This window comes from Bos javanicus, chromosome 12 (assembly GCF_032452875.1).
Source record: "Bos javanicus breed banteng chromosome 12, ARS-OSU_banteng_1.0, whole genome shotgun sequence".
NCBI classification, from domain to species: domain Eukaryota; kingdom Metazoa; phylum Chordata; class Mammalia; order Artiodactyla; family Bovidae; genus Bos; species Bos javanicus.
Window position 1 is genome coordinate 20,965,707 of NC_083879.1, and position 18,790 is coordinate 20,984,496.

The window sequence follows — 18,790 nt, forward strand, 5'->3', positions numbered from 1 at the left end:
ATCCAGGAATCACGACCCTCCCTGAGGCACCAGTCATCGTGAGACAGTCAGTGCACTTTGGCACTTCTTGAAAACCACTGGACTGCTCCTTTAGCTGAAAGGAAAAAAAACATCAAAACCACAACAAACAAAACAAAGGGGGAAAAAATCAGTAATTCAACCTGAAAAGACAGAACGTGGGGAAAAATATACCAAAACAGCCTTGTCTAGGTCAAAATGTAGCCTTGCCTTGAAGTAGATCAGTTTGAGTACCATTCCAATCACTGCACAACATTTATTCCTAATACGCAAGTCTAAAAACCTGTAAATCTGTTGTATTACACCTGAAAAGAAAGCTTCAAAGTCGAAGTTATGTATAATAACTATTTATGGAACACACCTAAATAACATAATGAAGGTATTTACAAAAAAAACTAACAGCCTCAGGCTTAGGCAAACGTGTCCCAACCGAAGTCCAAGTTTTCAGCCTTTTCACACTCTCAAATTGTAATCTGACTTAGAGAGGCATGAAATACACCTAACAGGCAGACCTGAACTGAGTTTAATTGGCAGAAAACTGTCAGTGCAGTCAAAGCCAATCTACTAGTATTCTTAAATTACATACTGTTGAACAGAAAAGGAATTAAGTTTCCATCCTCTTTATATATGACTTGACACTACAAGGAATACCCCTCACACACATACAGTGCTCCTAGCATTATGAATATCAATCTTCACGCTTGTTTAAAATAAGCACTTAAAAGATGCTTACGTTATGGCTTTAAACAAAACAACTCAAAGATCAGATAAATAATAAAACGACTTAATGTTTATTTAATCTGCTTCAAAACAAAAATTTTATCAGAATCCAAAGATAAAATTCTGCTTATTTCTGGTTTTAAATACAAATCACTTTTCCTAAGACATAACATTAAAAGGCAAGAAAAAGTCTTTATGCTTATTGTCTTAGAAGTTGCTCTGAACTCCTTTAATATATCTGTACCCTAAAAATAATGATACTTTATCAAACAATTATTTTATATTCTTTTCTACTACTTATCCCATATTCCCATTTCAGTTACCACTACCAAATCCACACAGATTTCCATGCTGGAAACCTCAAAATATTATTAAACTATGATATTCTGTTTTCACTTGTCTGAAAACATGGTTAAAGCTTGACCTGTGTCCCCCACAAAAATATGCATACACATCTAGACAGTATCTGGATAAAGATTTCAGGTAATTCACAGAACCCTCTGAAATCCAAGCATGGACCCTGTTCAGAACCCTGTCAAATGCTTTGCTTTGTCCTGCCTAGCATACCTGACTCAGATTTCTGCCTTCCTACGCAGGCACTGGCTTCATTTCAGCACATCCCATGTTTTTCCTGGGTTATTGCATGTATTGATAGTCTGCTAATTCTTCCCAGTTTACCATTCTTTCACGTTCCAGCAAAGTACACTTACTAAAATGTGACTCATCTGCTTAACATCTTCAGTACCTCCTCGGCACACGTTAACAAAATCACCTCCTTAGGATGGTTATCTGGCCTCTGCCTGCATTTCAAGCACACAGTCCTCCTTCTTACAATGACCACACTCCCATCATATAATTTACCACCTTCCAATACACTGTTTTCATACTTTTATATACACTGTTCCCTCTTCCTGCAGTGTCATGGCTCAATTCCTTACTCACTTCTCAAAACTTAGCTTCTCTATTTCTGTCATGAGACTTACCTCAGAGTATTAAAAATGCTTATTTACTTTCCTATCTTCAAAGATAATGTTGTCTAGGGACAAACGGAGAAGGCAATGGCACCCCACTCCAGTACTCTTGCCTGGAAAATCCCATGGACAGAGGAGCCTGGTAGGCTGCAGTCCACGGGGTCGCTAAGAGTCGGACACGACTGAGCGACTTCACTTTGACTTTTCACTTTCATGCATTGGAGAAGGAAATGCAACCCACTCCAATGTTCTTGCCTGGAGAATCCCAGGGACGGGGAGCCTGGTGGGCTGCCGTCTATGGGGTCGCACAGAGTCGGAAACAACTGAAGCGACTTAGCAGCAGCAGCAGCAGCCAGGGCAAAAGCTTTGCTTAATTCCATCTTTGTGTCCTCAGTAAACAGACTACAGCAATACTAAATATAGATGTATGGTATGCCACTATTCTTGTACACAAACCAAAGTCACTATGCAGCGCAAGAAAAATCATTGCTGAATTAATCTAAAATATACTTTAAGCATTCAAAATTGGAACAATTCATTATAGAAGGGTATTTTAGCAGCAACTCCCTAGTAAGTAAAAATTAAATTTAACTATCACCAGTTCTATATACATACCACTTTTTAAAATAATGCTAGTTACAAACATCCAAATCAGGAATTAAGGAATAACAAAGATAACAGAAAACTATATAGTCCTTTAGATAAAAACTCCTAAGCCAAATAACCAATAGTATGAAACATGAACTAATTCTCCCCTCTTTTCCCCTGTCCTCCCCATCTCAGTCTCAGGGTCTGGGAGTCCTCTTCAATAGAGCACATCGTGTGTAGCAGCTGAAGACTGACTACAGTCAGTACAGAGCTTACTTCACAGCTATCCAATAACGGATTCTAAGTTACACCAAACACAATAACGAATGTATTCATAGAAGACCTATTCCATACCCTTCAGACACCCAATTCCCAAGTTTAACAATTCTAAAGGCCAAGAGTCAATTTTTAAACAAAACATCGCTAGTGAAAGTCGTTCAGTCATGTCCAACTCTTTGCAACCCGCATGGACTATAGAGTCCATGGAATTCTCTAGGCCAGAATACTGGAGTGGGTAGCCTTTCCCTTCTCCAGGAGATCTTCCCAACCCAAGGATTGAACCCAGGTCTCCCACATTGCAGGCAGAGTCTTTATCAGCTGAGCCACAAAGGAAGCCACATGTATTGCTACACATGTACATGAAAAACAGTTTTACCTTGCTTTGTTAGAGTGGTTTATTTTCACGTGTTTTTTTTTGTACTTTAAAAATGTATCTATTTGTAGTTACAGTTATGTTCTGAAACTATGGTTTCCAAACCAGACTGTGCATCAGAATCAACTTGGACACACTGAAAAAAGTACGGATTCCTAGGTACATGCCCAGAGCAATGGAACCAAAATGTCCAGAACCAGAGCTGAGGCATGTACGTTTTACAAGAAACTCAGTGGTTTTGATGCAGCCATCTGAAAACCACTTTGCTAAGTATCAGTCATTTATATATGGAAGAGCTAGAATCAGAAGAATAGAAACGTCTACAAATGAAATTTTCGTTACATGTATGGGACTGCTTTTGCTTATTGGTTCTGACAGGCTAATAAATGCAGGGTGAAGTTGCCTCACACTCTGAATAAAAACTATTTTGGTATAGCTTAATACAGAATTCTAGATAATACATTAGTAGTTGCAGCCATACAACTTCACTAAAGAGTGATCAGCCAGCATTTCTTTTTAATTATTCTATCATAGTGTTGTTTAGAGACAATCTTTAAGAGTTTCTCTTTGCTGATTTCAAACTCAAATCCTTAAGAGTCTGACTTTGAAAAAATATATATTTTAAGGGTATTGCAAATGTGATTACTGAAAATTCATTACAGTATTAAAATATATCATCAACCCTTTTAATTGTGCATTTTTTAACTACATATTTTCAAATACTAATAATTGCTGATATATATATACATTTAATAGGGCCAAAAATATGGGTACAAAAGAAAATGTGAATGATCTACATCCAACAAATTCTTATTAAATGTTCCTGAAAAGTTGAATTAATAGAGACTAACATATTTAGTCATGTTATACATATGTTCAGAACATCTGAATCAGTAAGACAGGAGCTAATCTTGATAATGAAAACTCAGGAATGCATTTATACACAGATCTGTTTAATACATTCTACCATACTACAATAACATCCTTCAAGATTCCTTAGAAGTCTTTTTGAAAAAGAAAAAAATAAAAATAAAAGTCTCCCAAATTCTAAGAGTACTGAGAAACAACAATTTAAAATATGTGTCTAAAAATCTTTGCACGATTAAAATAGTTTCAACAGCTTCTGGCACATATTTTGGTAGCTTTAGTGAAACAAAAATACTTATGGGGGGATGGAGATGTGGTTTCTGATTTCAGATAGTAGAAACATTTTAAAATTCTGGATTGTCTTTTAAACATTACACAACATGAAGAGTTAAATGCAAACTACAATTATAGATCCTAACTATAGATTATCCTTATAAAAGGTAAATTCATTCTATATTGCCCAGAATGATCCAGAAAAATCACTAATACCAGTCCACATCTCAAAGACTGATGGGACTTCTGCATCAACTTTTGAGAACTGAAAAAATGAAAGATAAGATCACAAAGGACAGCCACTTTAATACACAGTTGAGCTTACTCAGACATTTCTCTTTCTACAAACAAGTACTCTTTCAAGAAGTTATAGAAGTAGCTGTCCTAGTTTGTCTTAAAAAGCTGGAAAACTCATAAGAAGGCAAAACTTTTCATGTCAAAAGCCAATAGGTTTTTTTGACAGCAAATATCTTCTCTAAAACGATAGGGCAATCACAACATTGATAAAGAGATGCAAAGAGTCTTCAGCAAATCTCAGTATCTGAAAGGTAACACTACTATTAGCACTTTCAAGGAAGAGAAAAATAACTGCTACATGATCCTGGAATGTCATTCATCACCAAGAAGGGACTGGCAGGATTTCTTCTGGCTACTTTATTGAGCAATATAGTTAGCCACGTGTTCCTGGAATCATAGCACAGCAGAGTTTTCCATTGCAAAAGAGTATTAAAGATCTTCTCAAGCAATAAAAACCAGAAATTTTTTTTTAGTAACTCTAATTATAATTTGGTGAATCTACCAAAACATCTGATACATTAGTAACATAACATGATGAATGATACTAGAAGTATTTGACCACAAGTATGCTTATCAACACCAAAGATGACTATGGCAATAAGAAATACACAGATTTCTCATGTATCAGAATTCAAGGTCCCATCTAACTCCTACCTCATAAATGAAAACACTGAAAAAAAAATTATCAAATAACTACATTGAAAATGAAAAAAAGTCAAAAGATACACACATATTCTTCTACCATAAGCCATCATCAAAATTTCTACAGTTATCTAAAAACACTACACTAGAAACACACTCATGAACAACTCAAGACAATGGCCTGGATTTTCATTAAATAAGGCCAAAAAAGATAATTAAAATCATAAATTAAGGTAAAATGATTGCTCAGAAGTTTCATCCATAACACATGCTGTTTCTCTTCCAACCCCTAACACACTGCTAAATGATGACCTGTCATAGAGGAAACAGTATCCCTGTTATTATTTTGACAAACAAGTTATAAGTAATTAGATCATTCTGGCCTGTACAAATTTAGCCAGGTCAGGAGGCGATATGGCACCAAGTTTTTCCATGAACTATTTTCTAGGCTCAAAACAACTTTGTACCAAGTTTCTCTGTAACTTTCACAGATGTAATCTATGAGCCACATCTTACAAGGAATCACAAGATCCTTGAATTTAATCAAAATTAAAATGACTAAAAATTTACATTACACAGGATTTGATACATGCACAGGATAGGTAATATTAACCCTCCTCTCCTCCTTTAGTGCTTCCATACACCTAGTATGTATCTCTATTCTATCATTCATAAAACCATTTAACAGACAATCCTCCCCTTAGGACTGTGAACTTAAGAACCAGAAACCCACCCTATTCATCTTTGTTATCTTCACTACCTAGAAATGCCCTGGTCATAATGGTCATTCAAGGGACACTTAGAGAACAGGAACATAATACCCATGTCACAAATATACAGAGAGGGGAAGCAGACAACAGTAAATCAGGTAAGTAGAATGCAAATTTCAAGAACATACAGTAATAAACAGAAAGACAGCAGATAGCATCAGGGAAAAAGCACTGGGTCTGGAGGGGGTTGGGATGTCTTTGGAATTTAGATCAATTCTAATTCAGAGTTTGGTAATAATAAATGTTATAACCTTGAGCAAATCACTTTGCCTCCCCAGATCTCAATTTCCTCATTTGTAAAATAAAAAGTAATACACCATAAGGATGATTTCAAAGCAGCAGGAACACTTATTACTGGAAAACAGCACTAGCAGAACAGACCAAATACACTAAGTGAGGTAACAGAACTTTGAACAAAGGGCATTGTATGGGTGGGATGCACAACTCTACAAATAGTAACAGGCCACATCAACAGCAGTCACAGCTACTCAAGAATTATACACACATATCTAATGTGGAAATTATCAACACTCACTCATTCAGTAAGTCTTTAAAAAGAATCAAGTTTTGCCAAAGGTAAAGGTTAAGAGGACTGAAGAAAAAGAGGCAAAGGCAATATTCTGCTTGTTATTTCCTAGCAAAAAAAATTACAATACAGATCATATAACACACACACACACACACACACTCACAAAAAAATGAGCAAACTGAAAAGCGTCTTTATGCCTTTTATAAATTGATAATTGTCCTCAAAATGAATCACATTATTTAATTATTTGGACTAGAAGAGACAAGTATATCACATCTCAGCAAAAAATTAACCTTCCACAACAAACACATACAGGATACATTCTCTGGCCCTCAAAGTGAGTCTTGTTGGAATATTAAGAACCCAACATGAAAATGACCAAAGAAACTCCTAAACTTGAAACCCAAAACAACTCACAGACCTATGTTCCAACAGCATATCCAAAATAATCTTTGCCTCATAACAAATGGATTGTCTATCTCAGATAAGAAGTTGTGATCAATTTTGATTTTGACTATCAGACTCAATATAGCTGTATCTACATCCATACTTTTTCAGTGTAAGCCTTGTTCTCAGTACTATGCTAACTATTGTAGAAGATACAACAGCACTAAAAGCTAAGATCCTGGCCCACAGGAAAATCTTCCCAACCTTACTAGGAATGAGTTTTAGGTTAGTATAAACACATAGTTCTACTTCTCCAGTATCTCTCCCAAGGACCTCGGACAAAAGGTGAGCAATTCCAATATCCATATCCATATTTCAAGATATTTTGTAAAGCTAAAACAAATTATCAGAAACAAAGCAGATCTAGATATACGGGAACAAAATATACTGAACCCCAAAGGGAATTTCTACAAAGGTGGTAAGACAGAGTACCCTGAATAATCTCACATGGAGGACTACTTCATATAAAGGTAAAATATAAATAAAAAAGAAAAGTACCTTTGTAGCAATCGTAACTACAAAACAAAATCATAGTATTTCTGACCTGATTACTCATTCAAATTTTTCAAAAGGAAGGCAAAGTGGGAAAAATTTGAAATTTTCAAATTGAAGTTAAACAACCTGTTCACTCTTAATGTACACAATCAATGTCTGTTTCTGAAAAACGGCAGAATATAATTGGCTATACAGTCCAACTAAGTTTAAGAAAGCCCCAAAATCCATTAATGTCAGCTATGGAGCATTTCATAGCTATGTCTATAAATTATTTAATTACAAATTTTAATCTACCAATTTTTCAACTGTTTTTCTGTGAATTATATCCTAAATTCCCCTTCAACGCCAACTGTTCAAACAAAATAAATTTGGCTCTCCTCCCCTCAAGTCAAGATCAGGAAATAACGATTCTATACTAGTTCCAAACCTTCATGGTAGAATTATACAGTGTTCTTTTCATTAGAGGCTACCAAGTACTTTCATTCACATCATTTCATTTCAGTCATTCAACAACCCTATGAGGTAAGGCAAGAATTTATTTATGGACGAGTAGAGATTTAGGGATGCTAGGTACAAACTTCATTGCTAGAAAGTAGTTGAACTTTCAGGACTGTATATCCAATTTGCATTCCACAATGTCGCACAAATCGAAGTATTTCTACAAATTACTGAACTTAAAAACTACACTTTTCCTACTTACACCCTTTGTAAATACAGTGACAATTAAAATTAAGATTCTAAATCAACTGCAAGCAATAAAGAGAATAGCCTAAACCACCTCCTTTCCATACCAACCTATTTTAATAAACAAACACAATATTCAAGAGCAGTTCAAATATTACAGTAAAAACATCTTTAAAGTCAAGATGAATCCCTTGCATTGAACTTATCACACTACACACACCCAACTCTGCACAATGCATGCTAGCAAAGAATACGTGAGGCTAGCTCTCACTTATTTATATAGTATTTGACTAAGAATTAAAATATCTAAAAACCTTCACTTTTCCGAGACTTAGTCAACCTCTTGGCTTTGCTTACTCTAGGAGACTCCACAGTGGAGCGCACATGACAATCCACTGAAACAAGAAGCCATTATTAAAATGCTGCATCCATTTTTTGAGCCTCAAAATAAGAACTCATTTTACTAAATTTACTGTAACTGACACTGTGACCCTCATATAAACTCAAAAATACACATACAATTGAGATGGGTAGTAACTCCAAAATTTTTCACAGAAGGGATTCCTATTCAAGAAAAATTAGAGGCCAGTGCTACAAACAACAGAGAAGGTAAATGAGCTCTAAGAGCCAGATGAGTCTAGACTGCATCAAATAGAGAACCTATTTAAGGTTTCAATATCCTACAATGCCTATACAAATAAAGATTTTTTTCAAATGCCTTTGCATAATCCATGCTGATAAATATAAACATAACTTACCTCATCCTGGACTCCACTGGTAGTAGTCAACTTGCTCCCATCAGTAATTGTAATAATTATTGCTGGCTCCAAAAAAAAGGGGTTTCTTCCCTAAAGTCAAAAAACATATTGATCATATTAAAATCTAAAAATGAGCTTAATTTTTCTGAGTAAAAAGTCAATTTTCAGAACAGTATATAAATCCTCTTTTCTTGTTTTTAAATTTTATTTACAACTATACTTTTGTAAATTTTCAAAAAAGGTTTAGAAGGAAACATAAACTAAACAGGGGTTAACTTGAAGGGTTGGAATTGGGGGAAAAATGGATTTTTCACTTCTTTCTACATTTTTGTACTGTATTAATTTTCACAGTGAGATCTATACTTAAGTAATTAAAAGTATTTAACTTCTTAAAAGGGACCCTACAGTTCAATTCTAAAATATTTAGATATTACACATTAAAATAATTTTTAACTTTCTCAACATTTACCAAGTAATCTATGCCTATAAAGTATCTAGCCAAGTGATCCAGTACAGAGATGGAAGGGCTCCATGAGCTGATTCCAAAGAAACATTAGGCTTGCCCTGAGTTTAGCAAAACAGTCCAATATGAAAAGTCAAAATTAAGAAGGATGGCAACTGAAAGAAATTGCTTGACCAGAGGAGTAAAAAAAACAGCAGCAGCACAGGCAATGAAACAATGGCACAGGCTCTTAAAAGCTCTGCAGTTAGGGCCAATCAACTTCACTAACTTCCACTCAAATCCCTGGCCAAGTCACAACACTATGATCAATTCTAGGTGACAGATTCTGTTAGGGACTCAGATAAACATAAGCTTATCTTTTACACATAAATGGCTCATGAAGCATATTTTATATAACTCTTTAAGACAAAACCATGACCAAACGTAGAAGTTAGAGAGGGTAACTGTTTGAAATCAAAGGTATTGAATTCTCTGCTACTAACAGTGTTCAAGAAAGGACAGAAAGAAGTTTTGCTGGATACAACATAAAACAGCATGTGTCACATGCACATTTTAACATGCATATGAGTCACTTGGAGATCTTAACAAAATGCAGGCTCTGGTTCAGCAGATCTGGGACAAAGACTAAGGTTTCCCATTTCTAACAAGATAGCAGGCTAGGAAACAGTAATGTCCACCGACCACACACAGAATAGCAAGGATGTGGCATGTAATATTTTATAGTTCTGTAACATTTCCCTTACATTTATATAACTCTCAGTTACTAGCAGATTACAGCACATACTCATTTGTTGACTGAATTTACAAGCAGTTTCCACATATAGTCATTGTGATTATAACCTAATCGTAAAGAGGGAGCAAGTGGTATTTGGTATATTAAACTTCTTGATCAAGTCAAGAAAGTGTAAATATATGTAAGTGACATAAACATTTTTCCAACTAGTGTCCAAGAAACAATGGTTCCAAGTAGAGAAAACATCTTCTGGTCAGATCAAATTAAAATATGTTGGAATAACCTCTAAAGGCTTTCAAATGCAGTTGCATTCAAATGTTCTTAGAACCTTGCAGGAGGACGTGATTTCCCCTCCCTTCTTCCTCTACAACAATCATGGGAGATGGAACACATTTTGGAAAACTTTACATTACTCTGCTGCCTCTCACACCATTCACCCCCAACATACACAATAAATTCTCATAACACGGATCTCCTCTTCAATCTAGAAACAGATAGTGTTCATTCCCAACCTCTGAGCTTTGACTGGTTCCCTCATGAAGAATGCTTTTCCTTTTCCCTGCCCACAACCCATCTAATTCCTCATCATTTTTTAAGGCCCAGTTTAAGCCTTCCTCTCCTGCCTTAAAACTTTCCCTGATTACTCTGGCCTTGACTAATTCACCGCACCCCCCCCCCACCCCTTTCCCTCTCCAAATTTTAATAGTGGTAGTTTTCAAACTTAAATAAAAATATAAACATAACATTTCCCCAAATAAAACTAGACCTGGAGTGCTTTCACGGAGTACATTTTGAATATACTTCCCTAAGCATCTGTTCCTTATGTTCACTTTAAATATATTGCATCTCACACAATAATGTGAATATACTTAACACCATTGAACTCTACACTTGAAAATGGTTAAGATGGTAAATTTTGTTAACACAGTTTTACTATACCTTTAAAAAACACACCATCTTGTATTGTTTGCTATTGTTTCTTGTGTTTGAATCACGGAAGGCAAGGATCATGTCATCATTCTTCCTCAGCACTGAGCACAAAATATTTTAGCACTGGACACTTAAGTCACTGACTATAGCCTCATATAGACCTGTCCAAGTTCACAGAGCGAATCAGAATTACTCAAACTTCAACAAGCTTCAAAAAATATAGAAGTCACCTTTACCACAATATAAATGAATGCTTCCCAAACTTATTACACTAGGCAGTAAGAATATTCCACCTCTTTCCTACTTACATCCATCCAGTCATCCACTGTCCATTCATTCATGTTTGCCATTCAAACACTGAGTGACTACTCTACATCAAGAACTGTTAGCTGCATGATACATAATCTCTATTCTCATACATGATAAAAGTATGTACCAATGGACATACAATAACTCTCCTCTCCTCGTCTCTACAAATATCATATTTGGCTACAAATATAATCTGGCAAAAGGAGATAAAATCAAGACATCCTCGTCTGTATCTCACTTTCATCCTTAAGCTAAAACTACTCTGACTGACTTGCTTCCTTTAAGAAACAAATCAGCAAATCTATTAATGGCCACCAGGGCACGGGCTAAATACTTGCATAGGTATCTCTGAATCACCTTTATATTCTAACCTAAATCAAAGTCATATTTTCTGTTCAAAAGTTTGAAAACCATCTACTCTTATTTCTGTTTAAGCACACTTATAATTATCCTTCAAAAGCCAAAGAATTTGTCATATTTATAATTAAACAACTATGTACAGTTATTAAAAACTTCATGGATGATGCCATCCACCCAAAAACTCACACATACTTATTTAAGAACCATAATGTCTAAAAATCAAGTTCAAATGTATTAAAACTTAGCAAGAAGTCTTTAAGTTATGAAAATTTAAGCCAAATTTAAACATTAAAATCAAAGTTAGTTTTTCTTGACAACAAAGCTCTTAACTGATATTTTACTGCAGCCTTGTACATGTAATACTCTTCAGATTCTATGCCTAAAATTACTATAATAACCAGGCACTTGGTAATACCAATAAGCACTTATATTTATCTCATCTGATCCTAAAAACTTGGTGAAGTAAACACGTTTAATCATGGAGATTAAACAATATAACCCTAAGTCACACAACTGATTTTGGCAAAGCCAGAAAGTGATTCTAACTCTAAATTGCATGGTCTTTCTGAAGCATCTGAATGTCGTAACAGCAGCAGCTAAATTCTCTTGAATACAATTCTACACCAACCTGGATTGTGCCATTTCATGCAACAAAGAATGGTATTACAATTGCAGTTGTTGTTTAGTCACTAAGTCCTGTCCGATTCTTTTGCGACCCCATAGACCCCACCAGGATCCTCTGTCCATAGGCTTTCCCAGGCAAGAACACTGGAGCAGACTGTCATTTCCTCCTCCAGGAGATCTTTCCAACCCAGGGACAGAACCTGCATCTCCTGCATTGACAGGCGAGTTTTTGTCCAGGGAAGCCCCCAGTATTATAGTATTAGGATTAGTCACCAGGGAATCCCCCAGTATTACAGGATTACAATCAGTTTGGTTTTATTTAATATACTCTACCTGCAGTAAAATTAACTATGTACGGTAGGACTATTCCATTATTTGGTTTCCTGTTGCTCAGTGATGTCTTATTTCCTGCAGTTCTGTGATGCCATATCAATTTTTCTTTATATTAAATCAATATACCACTCCCCCAAGAAAAACACAGTAAAACAAAATGTTGTACGTATTACTTACTTTTGAAAACTCTATAACTTCAATCAACTTTCAGACACGATATATATACAAATTAAAAAATGAAATAATATTAAAAGCTTTTAATGACTTTTAAATTTTAGAAAATACAAGTAAAGATCAAAGGCAGAAAAAAGTAAAGAAAAATACAGCCATCCTCATTCACCTCTTTACTCATTTAACTCTACTGTGCCTAAGACCCCTTCCTTTCTCAGGTGAGACAGTTTAGTCAAGAATCACACTAAGAAAAGGAACAGTGTTCTGATAAAAATTAGAATAATGACTTAATGAACGTAATTTACACACAAAGAGAGGTTTCTTTATTTCCCCAGGGAAGAATTATCCCAACCTCCATATAAAAATGATTGTATTAACATTTATCTAAGCATAAACTTCTAAATATCCTGCAGAAAATGACCAGACCATGTTGTACCAATAAAGTTTTCTTACATATAGTTTTAGGCTGTTCCTCCTCTGCCTTTTCTAGTATGTTTACTCTTGGCAAAAGCATGTAAACAACTGGAATCTTTCTCTTTCTTACTATCTTTTACCCAGCAAACTAAAACACATTTTTAGTTGTCTGTCAGTATCACAAGATTATTTTTTTCATGTTTTACAAAACTCTGCAAAGTTTAATCAGATAAGTCAATGGCACCCCACTCCAGTACTCTTTCCTGGAAAATCCCATGGACAGAGGAGCCTGGTAGGCTGCAGTCCATGGAGTTGCGAAGAGTCGGACACGACTGAGGGACTTCACTTTCACTTTTCATTTTCATGCATTGGAGAAGGAAATGGCAACCCACTCCAGTGTTCTTGCCTGGAGAATCCCAGGGACAGCGGAGCCTGCTGGGCTGCCATCTATGGGGTAGCAAGGAGTCGGACATGACTGAAGCTACTTAGCAGCAGCAGCAGCAAAGTTTAATAATTCTCAAAACTTGAGTCACTATTTTACATTTTTATTCTTAACAAGGATATCTATGAAGTCACTCTATTTGGAGACAGTTCATATTAGAATTTACCTCAAAATTCACCTCAGTCATAAGGCTAGTCTTTATCTTAGAGTTGAAAAGAAAAAAAAAAAAATTAAGGTCTGCTACGACCAAGGCAGCCAGTAGAGGGACTAAAAGTTTACTTATGCCATTAGCAGAATTAAACTCAGATGTTTTCCTCTCAGAACCCTGGTTCTTGGCATAAAGAATCTAGACATGTACCCAAAAAAAAAAAAAAATACTGCGCAAAGTATAAATCTACCTCTAGAAATATTTATTGATGGAAATCTTGTCATTTAGAATATTTAAATTTAATATCAGCCAAAAGTCCTGAGAAGAGTTCTGATAAAGATAAATACAAAAACTTTCACTTTACATATATTCTCTCAATAATTTAACATTATTGTGATGTTAAAGTAAGGCATAAAAATCTTAATATGAAAGTTTTAAAAATAAAATTAAAATAGATTTATCCAACTAAAACCTATTGCAATTTTGCAAAAATTGCTTTGGAAATGTTAAAACAAGTTATTGGCATTCAGCAGAAATAGTTTTTAAAATGTAAAAATAAGCCTAATTTCCTTCAAATAAAAACTAACCAGGTTCTCAAATTCAAAATTTTTAGTTTTACCCAAGAAATTTAAAATGTGGGTTGGGGGGGGTGCCCCACAGGAGTTTTACTGTACCCTTAAGCTTGTCTTAGCTATTATCTTTTGAAGTGATAGTGAAAGGAAAGCAGCTCTAATATTCAGTAGACCTTTTAGTGGCTATCTCTGCTCCAAGACCAGAGGGCTCAAGTTTTCCTTCCATGCCACCATGCTCCACCATGATATCGGTGCTTTAAACAAATCCCAGAAGGACAGCCAAGTGCTTGTCTATGTTACACTTTTCCCAGGACAGGGAAAATGGGCACCAGAGATCTGCTCTCTGATTCTCTCCTGTGACAGTACCTTCAGCTTACCAACATCTATCACCAGTGAGCTATTTTACTATGGGTCAAGAAAGCTATGGCCAATGGAAATCAACAAAAAAGATGTTTAGATGTATAATGTTATATGGCTAGGCTAAAAGTATATTACCTAGCAGAAAATCAAAAACTTTCAGAAACAGCCTGTGCTTTTTTCCTATTTAAAATTTCCTTTTCAAGCAAATTACAGTGACAACAAGTAAAAATGTGAAGAAATGGAAAGGGCAGCTTTAAGAAATAACTACTACATCACTAAAGGTTCTCATGCATATACTGGACAAGTACCTAGCAGGATGGCAGCTAAAAATTTTGTGAGTTAAGTTCAAGACTAGAAGCTTTAAGTCCCGTTTATTTACATCTCTGTGGAATCTGCATAAATAGTAAAAATATGAAATGAAGCCTGCATTCATTATCTACCCTATTTTCCTCTAATACCATAGATAATAAAGAAGTAACAATAGATGGTCTCCTAAAATGATAAACCAACCACCTCATATTCATTTAGAAACTTTCTGACACTTCCCTTTATATTGTCAAAAATCAAATTCTATAAAAAATATAGAAACATTAATATTAAAAATATTCTATTTTAAACTTATTTCTAGAAGAAAAGCATCTAAGAATGCAATTCACATCCAAAGTCTTATTAATCATAATACTAATAAACACTTTTACAACTATACAGAATTGAGAAAAGGTTTTAATACATACTGTGTAAAACAAGTCAACCAGAATCAATAACATTCTTTAGCTCAATATTGCTCAAACTTCAGACACTTGAAAATCACAACCAGAATTTTTTCAATATTTACAATATTTATATACTTAATATTTTTAACTCCGTATCATTTTTTTTAGCTTCAAACTCTAGCAATAAGACCTATGAAATCATAGTTTTGATGTGCAAATTATATTTTCTATTCAATACTCAGTGTCAGTAATACTGTTTAGCTTTTGTTTATTAAAGAATGAGAAGGTTCATTATATTACAGGGATGAATACACAACTGCTTAATTACACATTCCAAAGAAAATATAATAATTATTTAAGCCACTAACAGCCCAACAGGCTTACATTAAAATCAATACTCTGAGGCCAGAAATACAAGTTTTATGTTTGTTTTTGAATTCAGCAAGACTATTACTTTTACAGTCAAGATCCCAAGTGGTATGGCATAAGTAAGTCTTTGATGTAAAAATTCAGATATTCATCTTAAGAAATTAGTACAAATTAGTGCTTTTAAATTAATACTTTTGATTATGTAGAAGAGATTTCTGAAGGATACACACTATAAACTGATTTACCATGGTAGCCTCTGAAGAACTGAGCTGAGCAACTATATAACTTTCTCTAATGCTTAAACTTTTTAACCATGCACATTTATTACATATTCAAAACAAGTACTCTTCAAAATTAAAATGTGCTTAATATTCAAAAATAAAACTTAAAAAAAATCTGCTAATGCATAAAAGTCTAGTACTTAGAATATGCTAAAGCATAAACTTCAAAAACATGTTAAAATTCCCCATTAAAAGAAATACACTTTTAGTTTCAAGTAACTTCATTATACAATTGTATACTAAAACAGTTCCTCTAATTCCTTATTCTTAAAAAATAGCATTAGAAAGAGATGGAATAATAAGACCAGCAAAAGCAGGAGGGAATCTTACATATTAATTTTAGCATATTGACTGAGGGGCAATATCCTAGGATGATTGAAATAATAAACTAAATACAGGTGATCCTTGAATGCAAGGTTTAGGGGCGCTGACCCCTGCAGAGTCAAAAATCTACACATAACTTTACAGTCAGCCCTTTATATCTGCAATTTCACAACCTCAGATTCAACCAACCCCCAGATGGTTGTAGTATGTAAGAAATTCCACATGATAAGTGAACCTGCACAGTTCAAACTTTTCTCATTTAAGGGTCAACCATACTAGTAATGTAAAAAATATTCACTATCAGAACTGAAAAATTACAAGCTTGACTTTGTGGAAAAAAGTGTTAGAAACTCAATAAATGATAAGTATTAGTGTATCAAAGGAAAGTATCAAAGTGAAGTAATATAAATTCAATATATCTGAAATAGTAAATGGATTGCATAGTATTAATTTCAGTAAAATATGTAATAATTACAGGTTAGGGAATTCCCTGGTGGTCCTGTAAGGGCTCCACACCCTCACTACTGATGGCCTAGTTTGATCCCTTGTCCAGGAACTAAGATGCCACAAGCCACTGTGGTGCAGCCAAAATACAAATAAAATTTAAAATTTAAAAATGTTAGAAACATAACAGAAAAAGTTAAGAAATAAACAACAAGATGAAATGAAAACACATTTTCAAAAACGGGGAAAGTTTTATACAGCAAATGCTGGAAATCTGACCTCCAAAAAAAATACACATCTGCCTATTCTATCACAAATAATCATCTCCTTGGGTGTTGATTACCACCAAACCTACAGACATCACATTTGTAAAAGTCTGATTAAATCATATATTTAACCATTATCATTACTTCCTTCTAAATATCCACATTATGAATATACTCTCAAAAGAATCAAATATAACAGGTGTCCTACAAAAAAGATGGACTTCAACCTCAGCATTCTATTATACAAGTATCTTCAAGACCACAACTGAAAATGAAGAACCGCCTAATAAACAGTACATCTTAGTAAAGTCAGCAAAGTATCAAACTTAATAAAGGAAAATAATTCATGATAAGCACTTGGAAAAACTAACAGTCTGTTGTTTTTCATATGCTATGGCTTAAGGTCAACCTCAAAATAATTTAACTGGATAAACCAAAATGCAAGATTAGTTTTAAGAGGCCCTACTCTGAAAAAAAATAAAAAGTACAGAATTTTTGTTTTCTGGGAAAGAATTTGTGGTAATCCAATTTCAATAAGACATTTTTAGGAGAAAATATTTAAATTTCTCCAAATTCATCATTTAGGTATATGAACTTGAGTAAAAGAATTTCTAGAAATGCACTCTGGCTAGATTCTGATCCAAACATTTATATATGCTTGTACTAAACACCTCCCCACAAGTGTTTATAGATTTAAAATTTTCAAAATAGATGACATACTTGGGAAACAAAAAACTAACCACATAATATATGGATCTATTGTTAAAAAAATTTTTTTACAAGACTTCCTAACTATACATATGAATCCACCAAGGTTTTACATTAGAAATGAACCTCATGAAAAAGCAGATGTCACATATGGATGGGTTGGTGCCTACACAGACTGCTACATGTTTTTGCTTGATACTATATAGCACACTGAAATGGAAGCTCTAAAAACATAAGACAACTTTTCTATATAAGGATTTACATTTAATATAATCTTGTTTGGGATTAGACATTATCCATTATGGATTAACAAAATTTAGATGTAAAGATCCTTTTCTCTTTCTACTACCTGACTTAGGCCCAATGTTCTGGATGCAATTACTTGGGTTTTCCTTCTAACTTACTGGTTTGAAAAATGAGATTGACAAAAATGTACAATAAAAATCCAAAATTTTACATTAATGTCTTCCAAAGTACATAAAGGATCAGAAACCATCAAAACTCAGGCATTACATCAGAAGTCACAAAAACATCACTTTGCCTATTCCTAATAATCCGAAAGTACTAAAATCTGTCATTATCTTATGGACCCAGCCTTTGTATCAATCACCACTGTGGTTCATAGTCTAACCTTCCACAAAGGTTATTTATCATCTTCAATTTCTATGATTAAAAATAATCAATTGTTTTTAATCCTCTCAGAAGAGTTGTTTGGATGCTTCTAGTGTTTATAAACTTCAGAATAACCAGAAGACTTCGTTGATGTTTCCTGATTCCTAACTAGCTTCACCAGCTTTAAGACAAAGGGAGAGTTTTCCTTCAACACTGATACAAGCACAAAACCTGTCAATGAAACACTGATACAAGCACAAAACCTGTCAATGACTAGTCAAATTACATTACCTAATAGCTAAGGCTACATTACTTTTTCTCACATACTCAGAAATGTTTTGTTTTCTAGAACAAAGTTTTTAAGAACATATAATCCTTCCAAGGACCTTCACACGTTCTTCAGCTTATCTGAGCAAAACTAATGGATGGAAAATGTTAAAATGTCATTTCAAGAAAAGATTAAAAAAAAAAAAAAAAAGTACGTAGGACCTAGAATAAGTTTT

General features: G+C 34.3%; 1 protein-coding gene across 6 annotated transcripts in view; it reads right to left on the reverse strand.

The window, feature by feature from the left end:
* The window catches only part of INTS6 (integrator complex subunit 6), a 104,564-nt gene that overhangs the window by 74,369 nt on the left and 11,405 nt on the right, over positions 1-18,790 (reverse strand). For all 6 annotated transcript variants that reach the window (XR_009739894.1, XR_009739896.1, XR_009739897.1 and 3 more), the window contains exon 4: positions 8,712-8,801. Coding sequence is in view for 2 of the 6 variants with exons in the window: in XM_061434670.1 (XP_061290654.1) it covers positions 8,712-8,801 (90 nt within the window). In the remaining 4 variants the exon portion in view is untranslated. The remainder of the gene's footprint in view (positions 1-8,711; positions 8,802-18,790) is intronic.